Source organism: Orbicella franksi, chromosome 4 (genome assembly GCF_964199315.1).
Source record: "Orbicella franksi chromosome 4, jaOrbFran1.1, whole genome shotgun sequence".
Taxonomy (NCBI): Eukaryota; Metazoa; Cnidaria; class Anthozoa; order Scleractinia; family Merulinidae; genus Orbicella; species Orbicella franksi.
In genome coordinates, this window is record NC_138148.1 from 6,840,643 (window position 1) to 6,857,300 (window position 16,658).

A 16,658-nucleotide genomic window follows, 5' to 3' on the forward strand; every position below is an offset into this window, starting at 1 on the left:
TTATTTTGGGAAAAATAATGAAAATCGCAGAAGGAAGAGAAGCCGGCAGGGCAAGCAAAACAACCCCCACTCAACTGAGCTCAAGGTCTGGATCCACCCCTGCAACTCAAATACGCTTTCCGATTGGAGGAGAACGTGTCACGTGTGGTGGGTTAAAACTCACTGACTAAGTAGGGGGAATAAAACTCACTAACTCCCTAGGAAAACAACAACTTTTGACTCGCCCGTGATCAGGTCGTGAAGAGATAGGTAGCTTAGTTTAATTCATTCCCTTTCACTCCTTGTGGAGCATAGGTCTATGGAAACTGCCCGCCATCTCCTTCTGTTTTGGGCCAACCTTTCGATCTTTTTCCAAGTGTAGCATGCCTTTGACGCCTCATTGTCCACTGTTCTCTTCTAGCTGTTCCTAGGACAACCTTGATTTCTCTTTCCCTGTGGGTTCTACCTCAGTGCTGCCTGGTAATATTGCTGATCGGTTTTCATAGGGTGTGCCCAATATATCCACTTACGGTTTCTAATCTGGATGTTGATTCGTTCCTCCAGTTCTTAACCACAAATCTTCATTTCTTATAACCTGACCCCAGTGTATGCCCATGATGGACCGTAAACATTTGTTGACAAAACACTGCAATTAGTTAGAGGTTGCTTTTGTTACTCTCCATGTCTCTGACCCATACTAGAGGACGGATTTCACGTTGGTGTTAAATATCCGTAGCTTCGTCTTTCTGTGTATCGTTTTAGATTTCCACACAGGACTCAGAATTATGAAAGCAGTCCTCGCTTTAACGACCCTTAGCTGAATGTCCCGGTCAGACCCGCCATCCTTGCTGATGTTGATGCCAAGGTGGGCAAAGTTTTCCACTTCATAAATTTCTTCCCCCATCCAGTTCTAGCCTGTCTGCATTTGTGGTGTTAATCCTCATCCCCTTTGTCTTCGATTTGTTGATCCTAAGACCCGCATTCGCTGAGATCATTCCCATCTGTGTTAGCTTGGATTGCATCTCCTGGTGATTGTGTGAGAGCAAAGCGGCATCGTCAGCAAAGTCTATACCTTCTAGTCGAGTCATGAGGGTCCACTGTATGCCATCGGGATGTTTCTCTGTCGTCTGTCTCATTATCCAGTCAATGACCAGCAAGAACAGAAAGGGCGACAACAAACATCCCTGGTGTACTCCGGTGAGCATCTCAATCAGTTCTGAAAGGACTCCATTGTGGATGATTCTGTAGCTGCAGTTGTCGTAGATCTTCTGTATAAGGGTGATGTTCTTCTCAGGGATGCGGTAGTGACGAAATAGTTTCCACAACACTTCCCTGTCGACACTGTCGAATGCCTTCTCAAAGTCGACGAAGGTCGTGTAAACGGGAGAGTTCCACTCGTACGACTGCTCCAGGATGATTTTAAAGGTGGCAATGGGATCTGTACGTGACCTTTCCTTCCGTAACCCAACCTGCTCATCCCGCCGTCGTTTGTCTACTACTACTTTCAGTCTCTCCAGGATTATTCTGTTCACCACTTTTCCGGCGGTTGATAACAACATGATGCCTCTCATGTTCTTACAATTCTTTAGGTCTCTCTTCTTTGGTAGTTTGATCAAGTAGCCTTCTTTTCAGTCGTCCGGTAGCTCATTCGTTTTCCAGATCTTCCCAAAGAAGCTCGTTGAGGATCTCTGTCGAAGTCCTTAAATCTGCCTTGATGGCTTCTGGTGGTATGCCAGGGGGAGGGGGTGGGGGGCCTTCTGCCTTGCCGTTTTTCAAATGCTGGACGGCTTCCTGATCTCTGCTTTACCTTACATGTTCTCATTGACCTGTTAAGGTTCGTCGGCTGGTTCTATATCAGGCATCTCGCTTGGCGGAGGTCTATTGAGCAGCGTCCTAAAGTGCTCTGCTCACCTTCTTCTCTGCTCTTCTTGATCAGTGAGCACCTCTTTGCTTCCAGCTCGACCAGGTCTGTCTGTGATCTTTCTAACACCTGCCAGTGTCTTGTGATGGAATTAAGATCTTTCAAATCGCATTTCCCTACTGCTTCCTCTGCCTGTCTTGCAAGGTCATCCACAAAGTTCCTTCGGTCTTTTCTGATGCTTTGTTTAACCTCTCTGTTGGCTTTAGAGTATCTGGTCCGGGCTTCCGCTGTCTTGGCTCTTATTCTGCTACGTCCGGTTCAACACATCCTTCTCCTTCTTTCTAGCTTCTCACTTCTTCAGAGTATCTGTGCTGACATGGGCCTTATGCTGTTTAGACTTCCTTCCCAACGTATCCTCGCAAGTCTCCCTCCAAGCTTGTTTCATTCTCTGCCACACTTGGTTGACTACTGTATTGCTCTCCTCTTCCCTTGGATGCTGCTCGCTTTCTCGGAGACTTGCGAGTGCTTGGTACTTATTGGACAAGGTAAGCTGGAACCAGTTCTTTGTTTCCCCATCCTTTAGCATCTCGATGTTGTACTTGTGGCTTGTCTTCTGTGAGCAAGTCATACGATAGTATTTCAGCTTCAGCCGACATCTGCCCACAAGAACGTGGTGGTCAGAAGCCACATCTGCCCCTATCTTTACTCTGACATCCAACAAAGACCTTCTGAACTTTGATGCTATACTGATGTAGTCAATCTGGTTATCAGTTTTAATGTCGGGAGAAACCCACGTTGTCTTATGTACCTTCTTGTGGGGAAAAATACTACCTCCAACGACTAGCTTGTTAAAGGAACAGAAGTCAGCAAACAGCTCTCCATTCTCGTTTATTTTCCCAATACCATATTTTCCCATAACTGTTTCAAAAATTGTGTTATCACTCCCCGGTTTGGCGTTAAGATCTCCTAGCAACAGTGGCAGATCTTTCCTGGCTACTCCATCTATGACACCGGGTAACCTCTCATACAAAGTGGCTCTTGCATCTTTGTCAGCTTCGTTTGGTTTGTAGGTGCGTAGCACTGGATGAAGGTGGCTTTTTCGATCTTGGTGTGGAATCTGACCGTGATGATTCTGGATGATACTGGATTTCAACGTATGAGTGATTTGGCCGCTTGTGGGGTCAGCATAAAACCTACTCCTTCTGTGTCCGGAACGTTGAAATGGTCATGGCCTGAGTAAAGGACGGTCTGTCCAGTTGACAGCCTTATCCACCCAGACTCGATCCATCTGGTCTCACAGATGCCTAGGATTCAGAGCTTGTATGTGGTCATCTCGGCAGCGATCTGTGCAGCCTTTCCCGCCTCGTACATAGTTCTAACATTCCATGTACCGAACGAAGATGTTGTCTTGGGGTTAAAGCGTGGATTCGGCCTCGTAGCTTCCTTTCGGCTTTTATCCTGGTGCGTTATGCGAGTCCTCGAGGAGACGCTCTCTTGACCCAGGACTGATGTGATTCTGTGCCTACTTCCTATGGTTTCTGTAATCTCGTCTATTCACTTGGTGGGTGATTGGCCCTCCAAGCTTCACTAGCGCCCTGTTAGGCAGGCGTTTCAGGGTTTTGGGCAGGCCTTCATGGCTACCGTAGCGGCCCAGGAGAGCAAGTCCCCTGCCATACTTCGCCCTGCGCAGCAGTCCCCTACATAGAAGAGATAGGTATAGAAGACAATAACAACAAATCGTTTGGGATAAATGGCCACAAATGTGACAAGTTTAATTGAAACAAAGGTTACAAACAAAGATTAAAATCTCTTCCGGAAAGGTGGGGTTAAAACTTTCGCCACTAGTAAAACCTAAAATAAAATACTACATAAGATATGTTGACAGTGCGCGGTCGGTGACTGGGGATGGGGAGGGAAAAAGAACAAATACGTCTTACCGCTGAAATAGCTGAAACGTTCCTCTTGCTGTGATGGCAATAGTAGAAGGGGACCGCGTGTAAGAGATAACCAACCTTTTGTGCTTAACTAGGACACGCGCCCATTTTTCATTGGTCAGGAGATTTCCATTGTTGACAGACTAGAACACAACCCGCAATCTGATAAGACATAACAAATGCCTCGCGATAAAATAACATTATGCTTTCGGTTTTCGGCATAATGTTTATTTTTACATGCATATGATGTTTGATACAATCGTTTTTATCGCCATTAAAAATTGTCAGTGTCAGTGTCAATTCATTTGCTGGTTTATTTAGTATTGGCAGGCTTTACAGGTGAAATGAGTTTAGACAAGGCCACAAAATATTATTCTGTCACCTTACAAGGGTTCCGTATACAATTTCCGGCAAGTACGCCATGTCATTAAAAAAAAAAGAAGTTCTCTCAAGCATTCTTTTTTTTTTTTCTTAATCTTCTTAATCTTTCTCAATCTTTGGGAAAGACTCAGGTTTTGTGATTCGCACAGGTGAAGTGATATGCAAGCCCAGATAAAGAGTTGTCTTTTTGAAAAGCTCGTATCTTTCGCGGCAACAAATAACAAAAAATATTCATATTTCTAAGGATTAAAGTGGAAATTTTCTTCAATATCCTGTGGCAGGAGGATGCATTTAAGTCTGCTTTTGCAAGTTGCTTTATTTGTCAAGTAAATTTTGTCCTTCCGATGTTCCTCGACTTAACCAAATAAACAACTAATCAAACGCACGCAGAGGACGTGAACGGCACCACCTGCATGTAAAGAAGTTGATTTTCTGCTATTTTTTTTTCTGTCTTACCATCACAACCAAAAAGCGAAAGAAACTTAACATTAGCAAATTAGCAAAGTGCTGACGACTTCTTTTCATTCTGCACAACATCATTTCCACCCTTCTCGCACTACTGTTTCATTCTATCATGTTTTCTTCTTGCTCTCTTTTCTGATGACCGAGGCCAACTGTTCTGTTTATAGTTACATTCTATGCTCATATAGCTTTGTGAGGCCAACCCTTTTTCCAGAGATCGATGCCAGCATTAGAAACTGAAATCGAGGAGGTCAAAAGACAAAGATTTATTAGAATGAAACTCGACAGTCAACAACCAACCATTTTGCGCTCCTTTAAGATGCCGCGATTTTAGCTAGATTATTCACATTTTAAGTACCTAAGGTTGATTTTTTTGTTTGTTTGTTTTAGGATTTTTTTTTCCTTTTTTGGCCTTTTCATTTATGTGCATTTGAGCCCCACCTATCTAAACAGGAAGGTAGAAATGCCCTGTAGTTGGCTGTTGTATGAGAATAAGTCTGTTTCTGCTCAGTAGCTTTATTTATAAAATAAACGTTGCCCTTCTAATGTTCTCGTTTTGATGTTGTTCCAACCAAATGCACACAGCACGTCAGTGACCCCACCTGTTTGTCATGAAATTGATTTTCTTCGACGTTTCCCATTTTTCACCACGACAACCGCAAAACAGAAACTTTGGTAAAGCAAATTCGCCTTGACTTCCATAAAACATTATTATTTTTTGCAACTTTCATATGTTTTTCACCTGTCTCGCAAGTTAGCTGCTCTCCCCATCATATTCCAAATAACTGCTCACGACTTGACTTTTTAGTTGAATTTCATACACCCAATGTAGGGTTTCATTTGACTTCTCCATTTGTACACATTTGAACCCTGCATAAATGCAATTACCACTCTGATAATATGTCGACCATGCATCTCGTTCGAGCGGAAAAACAAAGAGCGACCAAATAATATTGTGCTCACTTGCAGTTCTCCCTTGACTTGGAGAGAAAATGTTGGTCGCATAACAGCAATTTATTTTGCGGAAATTAAGGTAATTACGTTTGAAACTCCTGATTGCGATTAATAAATGGAAGTCAGGTTTTTGCTTCTTCACCGACGACAAGCAACACAAAGCGCCCGAACTTGACATGATTACCCTTAGAAATAATGGACCGCGGTCACACATGACATGGCTAACCGTGACCCTGAGTGTCCTTGACATGATTATTGTATAATCTGCAGCTGTGTGACATCACAGGCGCTGATTTCGAAAGCTCACTGTACGCTTTCGACCAAGCAGAAAAGAGATAGTGAGTTGAATGTATAATAAATAAAGTAAATGTTAGTCCTTCCATGCTAGTAGTTTGATGTTGTTCCAACTATATGCAAACAAGAAGTCAGCGACACCACCGGTTTATCAACAAATTTAATTTATTTTCTACCATATTTTGGTTCCTACCTTGACAACCGCTAAACAGGAACTTTTAAAGCTTAGCAAATTGGGTAAAACTGAACATTAGAAAAGTGACTTTCATTTCCCACAACTTGAACCAGAATTACGCTCTCCAACTCAATGAGCTAAATATATATTCTTATCTAAATTGAATGCTTTTTTCACAAGTCTCCCAAGTCAGCTGCTCTCCACATTATCTTTCATATAAATGATGACGACTTAACCTTGTAGTTAAATTTTTAAACGCCTAAGGGTTTTTTTCTTACCTTAACTTCCATTTCTATACATTCGAGCTCCGCAAAATTACCACCCCCATAAAACGACCAAAATTTCTGGGTCTTTTTTAAGGCAAAAAGAGGACACCTAACAAAATTGATTCCAGTTGCAATTAATCTTAGACTCCGATATAGAGAATGTTGTCGCGCAGCAGCAATTCCGATTTTGCGGAAAAATTGTATAATTACAGCCGGATATTAAACAAGGCTCATGAAAACTGACTAGTAAAAGCTTAATGCCCTGTTACATAGATTCCCGCGTGATGTTATTCTGTTTGCTTGGAACACAGGACTAGATGATACTTTTGCATTTGATTTTCTCTCATTGTCCACAAATATGGAACCAAATAATCAACGAAAAATTTGATCAGACGACATGTTTGTTCGTACACGCGATCGTTAATCCATGCCCCCGCCCCTTTCCCACCAAACACAAAAAAACTGATACAGAGGTTTTACCAAAACCATTTAGGACGAAAGTTACAAACGTTGAGCGTTTTGTGTAAAAAGAAATTCATCATAGGAAACTAATTATACAACGGCTTGCCTTTTCCTATTTACGAACTGTTTAATTTTCCACGAACTCACCTGCTTACAATTAAAGAGATCAATTTCCTTTTATTTTTAATCACTGCCAAGTAAAGAGAAGGCGGGTCAGTGTTTCTTGACAACCACTTAATTGAAAGTATTCATAAACGGGAACAACTTAAACCTAACTTGAGCATGCTTCACAAGTCATAACAGATCGTCTCGCAGAAACATAACATCTTCTAGACTCTTCTCGACTTTTAAATTGAAGATCATGCTTACCGTTTCATTCTATTTTGTGTTTTTGGTGCTCTCCTGTCTGACAACCGACGCCAACTGTTCTTCAGGTTAGATTTCCGCTTTTGCATGAATTTATGTTTTAAAACAGGGGTTACTATTTTAACATTGCATTTCTGAATGAAATGAATCAATAGTCGACAAGGTGACTGGTGAGTTGGTCTGCTTGTATTTCAGCTATAGCATTTTTCTAGGTTTCTGCTATAAATGTTTTGCTGTCCCTGTCAGTGAGAGATGAAAAGCTTGTCTTACAAAAACTGTACACTTTCGCGTCGTCATTGTCCGTACCGTTTAACTCTGCTACGTTACCATAGCTTGCCCCGGTTGCCCAGCTAATCTTTAACACTGCGTCGCCCTTAAAAACTCAAAAATGCACGCTACTGGGACGTTAAAGTTAAAAACAGGCCTGCAAAATAATAATGTCCGGTTATTTGATGTTGGACCGCAAAACCCTTCTACCAGGAATAGAAGTAGGGAAAACTAAAATGAAAAAAGAAAAATGTCTACTTAAATGAACTCGACTCGACCACGATACAATCCAAACCCGTGTGTTTCAACGGAAATGATATACATTTAACATTTCCTAAAGTTGTAATGGGAATGTTGATCAGTGTCACATATTTTGATAACAGTTAACGATATACGACCGCCAAACGAAAAGCGTCAACTATATATATGATGAAAAACCAGCGTCGGATACCCAGTTTTCATTTCAATACTGAATTACTTTCCTGGTGCCGATGGCAGGAGGCCAGAACGAGGGTCTCAATAGGGTTAACTTTTAACTGCCAACCGTCAAATGACCAAAAAATAACTGTCAACCGTCAAAAGCGCAATATTTTTACAGTCAACCATCAAATAAGTAAGCCAATATTAGCGTCTTTGCAAATGTTTTAAATATCCTTAATTAAGAACTTAACGACTGACATAAATGGGATAAGTTTCATCATTCTCTTTATGAACAATCGTTTTTTTAAACTTTTTTTATTTTCCAAGTTGCAGTGGTGAAACGATTTCACTCCATCACTCCTTCACTCCTTCACTTCCCGTTAGACATTTGGAAGCCTAGGGGGGGGGGGGGACTTCCATATGAAAAGGCAAGGGATGCTCGTCGGAAAATATGAATTTTACTCCTAAGGGAGACTAATGTGGACGTTTCTTGAGCTTTATTACACCCCTAAAAGATACCACTTAAAACGGAAGCGGTTCGATCACTAGCCACTGTTCAAGAAAGGATCCCGCGCGCACTTGTAGACCGGACTCGCGTACTGGAGATCGAGATCAGCGGAAATCAAGCCTGAAAACAGAAATTAAATAAGAGCATTTCTTTTATTATTATTTCCTCGAGTACACCTAAAGGATTCTTTGACAGCTAGAAATGGCGACGTTTCGTCATCAACACCCTAAGTGAGACCAGAATCCTGATTTGTACCCGAGACGACGAGCATCCCCGACCTTTTCATATAGGAGCCCCCCCGGGTTTCGAACATCAGCCGTCTAAGGCCGTTTTACAGTCGCTTGCAGCGTGTCATATGTCAAGTTAGTTATTTTCGAGAGGTAGAAGGTATAACGACTTTTTTCCTTGTAAGGAACATACTTATGGTTCTTCCTTAGCGATTCCATTCAGGGAAAGTCTTCGTGGGTTTTCCTTCATAAACCTACGTGATATTGTGAGTTCGAAAGCACTCGATATAAACGAATGACTAAAGGATCCAGGCGATATTTTTAACGCAAGAAACGGACAGACAAACGTTACCTTTCGGTAAATGGTTTCTTGACAGGACAATGAAGAAGAAAAGCAAAAATAATCAGTACTCATTTCTAAGATTCGAACTCTCAAGATCTCGCATCGCGACCTTATCACACTGCACTAGCTGCACGTCAGTTGCCGGAGGGCGAAAATTTTACGTGTTGTTATTTATTTGCGTACCGCAGGCTCAAGTGTTTTGCTCAGTCTATACCTCACTTTTGACCAAGCAAAATGATCTTGCCGTTTTTCACTACAGCACAAGGAAGACATGTACAGATACATGCAATGTGAAACGTGTAGGCGGGCCTGAGTAACAAACCGTTTCTTAACGTTGAACTTTTTCATTTTGCAAATATCACAACACACCCCTGAATGGAAAAAGGCTTTATGGGCTTGTTCGAAAGCTAGACTGCCCTCACATCACAAGTAGTTCCTTGTTGAGCAATGCCTCATAACACCCTTTTATGATTTATTTTCCAAGTTCAGTGGCTCACAGCCACTTTGATTATATTACAAAGATACATTTACAGTCCAGTCCTTTAACTTCTAATGTTAGGAGCAGGCGATTGATACGTCCAGCGGTACCAAAGGGGAAGTAATAGGGACTTTAAGCAAATCACTACGGCCGGTGCAACTACGGCTGCCGTGACTGAAAAGGTCTGGGAAGGGTACGTCTCGGTGGTCTGCCAAATTTTAAGTTTAGCGAGAAAAGAGAAATACAAAGAGGAAAGAAACATCGTTAAAGGAGTTTAAAATCTCTTCTATTTAGTTTCTCGCAGCCAAATGGCTTTGCTCAAAATTACGATGGCCGTTACTCGCCTTCCTAGGAGGAACAGATTATTTCTGAGCGAAAGCGAATGCCATACACTTTGTACCGTAACAATTTGATGGATGAAATATATAATTTCAGAGACAAATATCTCACAGAATATCCAGTGAAGAACACAAATATATCAATGCTCAAAGAAGCAAAACAGCATCGTATAGTTATCCAGATACAAAACATCTTCACTAAACCCTCAAAGCAAACTTAACCGAAAAAAAAAAAAACTACCTCGTGCTCAACACGAATATTTCACTTGACTCACTATGCCATTCCAGCACCTTTGCCAAAACTTATCGTAAATTCAGGATACGGTTTTATAAGCTTATGAGAGGCAACCTTGACACAATCTTTAACTAAAATTGACTTTAAAGGATAAAGTATCCAATGGAATTCTTAAAATGCCGAGATGTCCGTTGAATAGGGCCAGAGAAGCGAAATAAACCCGACGTAGTAGCCACTACGGCAAAACATCCCGACTCACGTAGTCAGATTTCACGGTACGGCCGGATCCAACCAACGTACATGCGCAGTGTCTCATTTTGGGGGAAATTTACTTCCGGCAGCCGTATCAGCGCCAGCCGTAGCGATTTGCTTAAAGTCCCTTATTACGTTAATTACACACGTAAAACCTAATTTTCAATGCACAAATTCCAAGTAGGAGTATTATTTTATACATTCATAGAAAGTTACAGCAAAATGCTTGCTTTAATTTCGTGTTATAAACGTTATTTCAAAATACTAGCCGTCAAATGACCTCAAATTTAACCGTCAACCGTCAAAACGGCTTATTTTAACCACAAAACTACCAAACTGAATCGAAAATTAACTTCATTCCCATGGTATATCAAGGTTGCTTTAATTTGGAAAAACTAGAGTGCTAATACGTTAAAATCTAACATGTAACCAAACTTCTTACCAAACTTCTTACATCTTTTCCTTTTTTTTTTTTATTTCTTTCGTTTTTCTCTTGTTTTGTTAATAACATGAAGATTAATTGCCTAACCCCCAGGAAGGTAGGATAATTTGCTCTTTGTCTGGTTAGTTTTGAGGAAAGTAGAAAATTTAAACTGAATAGAGATATTGATGGAGTCTTATCAATTTATACCTTGTTCATTTTCGTTAAGAAGATAGTGTGGCCGTCTTAGTCGTTTATAAGGAAAGACCAACATAGGAAAACGTAACGTACACATCTATGTTGAGAAATTGTAATATGTTTTACTTAAAATACTCCATATTATTGTCCAACAGAACAACAGACAAACGTTTTGGAACATGATGATTCGTCTCAGTCGCATGATTGGCTTCTGTTTTCAGTGGACGAGTTCCATTACCTGAATGCGGCTCGAGTTGGATCGTCTACAGCATATGGCGACTTTGACTGTACCTTTAAATGCCTCAGGAATCCTTATTGCCTGTCTGTCAATCTGGCCGCCTCCAAAGATGCCAATGGAAAACTTTGGTGCGAGCTGCTGTCTTCTAATAGATACAGAAACTCCTTGGATTACAGAGCAAGCAAAACTTCCCATCACCTTTTCCTTCTGGTAGGGGCTGTTTTATGATACATCAATCTTGCTTCAGTATATTTCGAAAATAATAATAAATATAACAGTGGTCAAAAATAGCAGTTGCTGCACTGCTGAACCGTCCAACGATAATCAAATAATAAGAGAAATAAGCGACCGTACTGATGGGTTAAAATCGCAAAATTAGGAATCGCGCTTGCTAGGGCTGGAGACTTGAACTATTGTATTCTCAGAGATTTTTAGGCTATGAGCAGGCACTACATGAAGAAACGCTTTGAGATTCCTTATTTTTTTGGACTTTTCGTGAATAGCTAGGCCATAATAAAAACTAGCGCTAAAAAGTCACGACGTTTCGACCTCTCCGAAGTCATTTTCAAGTGAGTAAAATTTTCTACATTAGCATAAATATGTTAAAAAGAAGTTATAATAGATAAAAATGTGGCGAATGCTAAAATGTGAGTCAACAATGCCTCTTGTGAGTCAACAATGCGTGGTGTATTCATTTCAGTGTGGCCGGTGTGATGCAGGCTATGTTGGCTACACGTGCCGACACCTACACCAACGAATTAAAGAACACAATTATCGACAATCGAAAACACCTTAGAGAGCAGCACGATATGGAGCCAGAAGACATCACACAGAGTTTTCGAATCTTAAGAAAGTGTCAGAACAAATTTGACTGCCTTATTTTTGAAATGTTTTTTATCAAAGAACTGAAACCAACGCTAAACAAACAGTGCGATTCAATTCGCGCCAAACTATTTGTTTAGAGCAATTCTTGCTAAGATTATTTTATTTTTCCATTGTATATTTTTAACACTTTTTCACATATTTTATCACATTTTAGCGTTCTCCACATTTTTATCTATTATAACTTGTTTTTAACATATTTATGCTAATTTAGAAAATTTTACTCACTTGAAAATGACCTGGGAGAGGTCGAAACGTCGTGACTTTTTAGCGCTGCTTTTTATTTCAAACTCGATTTCTAAGAAACTACTTATCAAACCATAAAGCCAAACAATCTACAGAAAACCTCGCCCCAAAGTTATAATGCATACCAGTGATCCTTTCTCGGAAAACGCGCGCGCGAAAGGTAAATAGGCTTTCTTTTATTGGTCATGTCTACATAATATTTCGTTTTCCAATGTTTATTATCTTAATGACAGCTTTGCAAACTTATCAGCATAGGAAAGGGCATACCTTTCTCGCTATATATTTTCCAACAAGAACGATTGTTTTGGAATCAGAATGGTTTCGTATTCACGTCTTGTCCACGGCAATATTCCAAAAAATACTACGTTCCCGTCTGCCAAAAACTATAATTTGTAACGGTTCCCCAGTTCTCTCTCTTTTTTTTTTTTTTTTTTCCTCCGAAAAAACTTTCTATTTCTTTTACAAAAATTCCAATCAGTGTCAACAATATTATTCTTTAGGAAAACAGGGTCATTTACCACCAAAACATGACACCCTCTTGGCTCGAGGCGCATGCGTCGTACATCGACCCATTTCGTTCCAGTACCACTGAGCAGCTAACGTTCGAGCCAGGCCCGGCATTGGATTACGCCGTTCTCCTTAAGGTACCCATAATTCCCGCCGATATGTTGGAAGATTCAACTTTGATTACTCTCAAAATTGTGGTCTCTATGGATGAAGGTATCGGAGAGAAAGAGGACTCCGATCCAATATATGGTGTGTCAGACGGGGTCAGCTTTGTTGGGTTTTGGATGGTCGATGAAAATAACTACGGTGATTACGCTCCCTGTTATCAGATGGAAGGAATTTCTGGTGATAGTTTGACTGGAAAAATGTGGATGGACAGTCCTTCCAGACCAAAAGAATCCTTCTATGACGGTCAGTTTTTCATCACGCTTAAGTTAGACGAACACTGGGGATCATGCTACACTGCGCATGACGGAGGCTTTGTGAAGACCGCTGCCTACAACAAGCGACTGCTACTCAGCAAAGGTCTTACTCTCGAGGTTTACAAAGAAGATAATTACGAAAGAGTTGGCATAAAGTTTATCGAAGTCACTGTTATGTAACATTCTTAGAGAGAAATATCAGTTTGTCACGATGTTACTCGGTGGAAAAGTAAACATAAGCAGTGTAACAATCACATGTACCGCAATTATATATTGGCGGCTAATTTGGAAATGAACGAGTAGAGACTGATAAACTAGAGCATTTAAATGTAACAGCAACTACAAATTTAAAGGATATGTAACTATTAATTAAGACACAGTCAGTTGATTTGATGCTACGCAATTGAAATGTTTGTTTGCTGAAATGAAAATAAAAGGTGTCAGAAAAAATATGGAGCGCGCTTGATCATGATTGCCTACTAAATCTATTCAATCAATAATGATGCAGATGCCTTTATGAAGTGCTTTACTCGCTCTCAAACTCCTTATATTACAAAGTTCCAACAGTAACAATTTCCCCCCTCCACACCCTACCCTTCCACTTTCCCCCTCCACCGAGATGAAAGTTCACTGAAAACCCTAACGTAGCAGATCCACTGATGTTAGCGATCTTGAATCCTTGAAAAAAAACTGACTTACTGCTACGATTCTAAACAGTTGAACTGTTCTGACAAGGTTTGAGTCTAGCCTTTTGTCTCATTAACTTGCTTTTGCCAATCGATTTGATTATAATAGTACGTGTATATTTTTCATAAATTAACAAAAATCTATAAGCTCCATTAATTTTTGTTCAAATCCTCATAAGAGCAAGTTATCATTTATCTACTGTGTCCGTTCCAGTCAACAAAGTCACCTGTCTTACACATTTTGGGCTCCTTAAAGATGCCGCGATTCTAGCCAGATGATTCAAATTTTTAGCGCCTAAAGGATTATTATCTTACCTTTTCATTTATGTGAATTTGAGCCCCACCTATCTAAACAGGAAGGTGGGAATGTTACCTGTTGTATGAGGATATGTATGCTTTTGTCTAGTAGCTAGTTTTATTTATAAAAAAAATGTACGTTGTCCTTCCGATCGATGTTCTCGTTTTTATGTCATTCCACTTAAATGCAAACAGCACGTCAGTGGCCCAACCTGTTTGTCATGAAATTGATTTTCTTCGATGTTATCCTTTTTTTACCATGACAACCGCAAAAAAGGAACTTCGGTCAAGCAAATTCGCCTGAACTTCCATAAAACAGCCTTTTATGTTGTACAACTTTGATACACTTTTCACTTGTCTCGCAAGTCAGCTGCTCTCCACATTATCTTCCATATAAATGATCACGACTTAACATTTTAGTTAAATTTTTAAACGCCTAAGGGTTTTTCCTTACCATAATTTCAATACGAGCTCCGCGAAATTACCCCCCCCATAAAACGACCAAAATTCTTGTTTTTAAGGCGAAAAGAAAAAACCTAACAAAATTGATTCCAGTTACAATCAATCCTAGACTCCGAGAGAGAATGTTGTCGCGGTGCAGCAATTCTGATTTCGCGGAAAGATTGTATAAGTACCACAAGGTATTAAACAAGGGTCATAAAAACTGACTAGCAAAAGCTATATGCCTGTTTTATCCTTGTTCTTTTCTCTGATAGCCGAGGCCAACTCTTCTTCAGGTTAGATTGTCGCTTTTTGCGTGATCTCAATATAATATTTAACAATTCAAACATGATTTTAAAGTCAGGTGTTGTAATTTTAACATTTGTTTGCATGACTGTATGGGATTAATCCCTTTTCGACGAGGTTTGTTGCTACAAAAGCAAGTCAGCTGGGGTAAAATATTTTAAAGATCAGCTATTATTACTGCCGAAGCATTTTTCCAGGTTTGAGCTATAAATGGTTCGCAGTTACTGTCACTCCGACACCAAGCAGGCGATAAAATTTTTGTAGTGACCGAGAGACCGTTTCGACTCCATTATAAGCATTTCATTGAACTTTGCCAGCGATAATAGCATGAGAAAGAAAAATCGAGTAGGACAAAAGAAAATTATATGTTTGAATTAAACTGGAGCTCGGCTTTTCACGATAAAAACTACTTATAACTCCCGTTTAGCGTAAATGATTTATCATTTTCATTTTTTAGTCTTCATCCTTACTTTCTTAGTAGATTCCTTGATTCTAAATAATGATTCGTATATACAAACGTGGTAGAATGTTTTTAAGAAAACCCTTTTCCGTTGTGTTCTTTCGTGGTTGTATTAAAAACGCGCAGATCCGAGGAAAGAGCTCATAAAGATTATTATTGATTTCTTATAGTAACCCAAAAAAGCTGTTTGTGAACCTACTTGTATTGAAAGAAATTCATTTTATTTGCTTTTTTGCTTTCAATTTATGAAACTGCACATATTTACTAAATTCAACATGGTAAATTTATCCAGTATGATGCGTTTTTTTTTTAATTAGCAATATTTGTAAAATAAATGTTTTCCTTCCGAAGTTCTTGTCTTACCCATTAAATGAGCGCAAACAGGACGTCAGTGGCAACACCTGTATGAAAAGATGTTGAATTTCTGCTATTTTTTTTTTCTTTCTTTCTTACCATGACAACCGAAAGTCAGGAACTTAAGTTTAGCAAATCGGCGAAAACTGATCATGAATTTAAAAATGTATATATTTTTTCATGCTGCACAACATCATTTCGACCCTTCTCGCGTTTGCAGTCGACCATGGTTTCAGTTTCATTTTATTGTGTTATTTTTGTTTCGTTTCCTCAGAAATCCCGCCCCTATTCTGTGGCTGTTTACGGGAAAAGAACACGCATTTAATTTGGGGCGTTTGGACGATACTACAGATACGATAGATTGTGGAAGGTAACTAATTCATCATATTGTAATTTAATTAACGTTGCTATATTGCAAAATAGGCACAATGTGGCTGTTTTATGAGGTTTTCTTCATATCGTAGGTGTCGACATTTTCCAGATTTAGTTGAATTTCTCGAATTTTCCGCCACAATTCCAGTAGCTTTACTTCTTAGAGCGCGCTTAAAAATAAGAAAATTTGTGCTTCGACATACCGCGGCATTTCAAGAGCTGGTTTCTATGAAAACACTGATAGCATTTCTATTTTAGCTTCATAATCATATTCAAGCGAAAGTGGAGGAATAATTGCACAACTGTCGTCACACATGAGGCGTCCTTTTTGAAAAGAAAAATATACTACGTCACTGACAACGAAACGTAGAGTGCCGCATCCATTCGAATCAAGGACTGCCCAGCACAGAAATGGAAAAAATTATGCGTCAGATTCTTTTGCCTCTAAGCTTTATTTAGCCTCACATACAATACTTTGAATTCTTAAAAAATTGGCGGGGCTGTGCGGCCCGCTTCCCAAAGCACTTACCCTATTTAAGACCAAAGTCTGCGATTTTTCTAACCTATTTATGACCTGACCCTTAAATTAATACCCTGTTTCAGACCTGCCGTAGTTCTCTAGTTCG

At 39.8% G+C, this 16,658-nt stretch overlaps 1 protein-coding gene across 1 annotated transcript; it reads right to left on the reverse strand.

The window, feature by feature from the left end:
- Positions 1 to 2,122: 2,122 nt before the first annotated feature.
- Positions 2,123 to 3,290, reverse strand: LOC145485945 (protein CFDP2-like). The gene has a single exon (XM_081464610.1). It carries the CDS (start codon positions 2,754 to 2,756, stop codon positions 2,190 to 2,192), a length of 567 nt encoding a protein of 188 aa, XP_081320736.1. The 5' UTR covers positions 2,757 to 3,290; the 3' UTR covers positions 2,123 to 2,189.
- Positions 3,291 to 16,658: the final 13,368 nt, after the last annotated feature.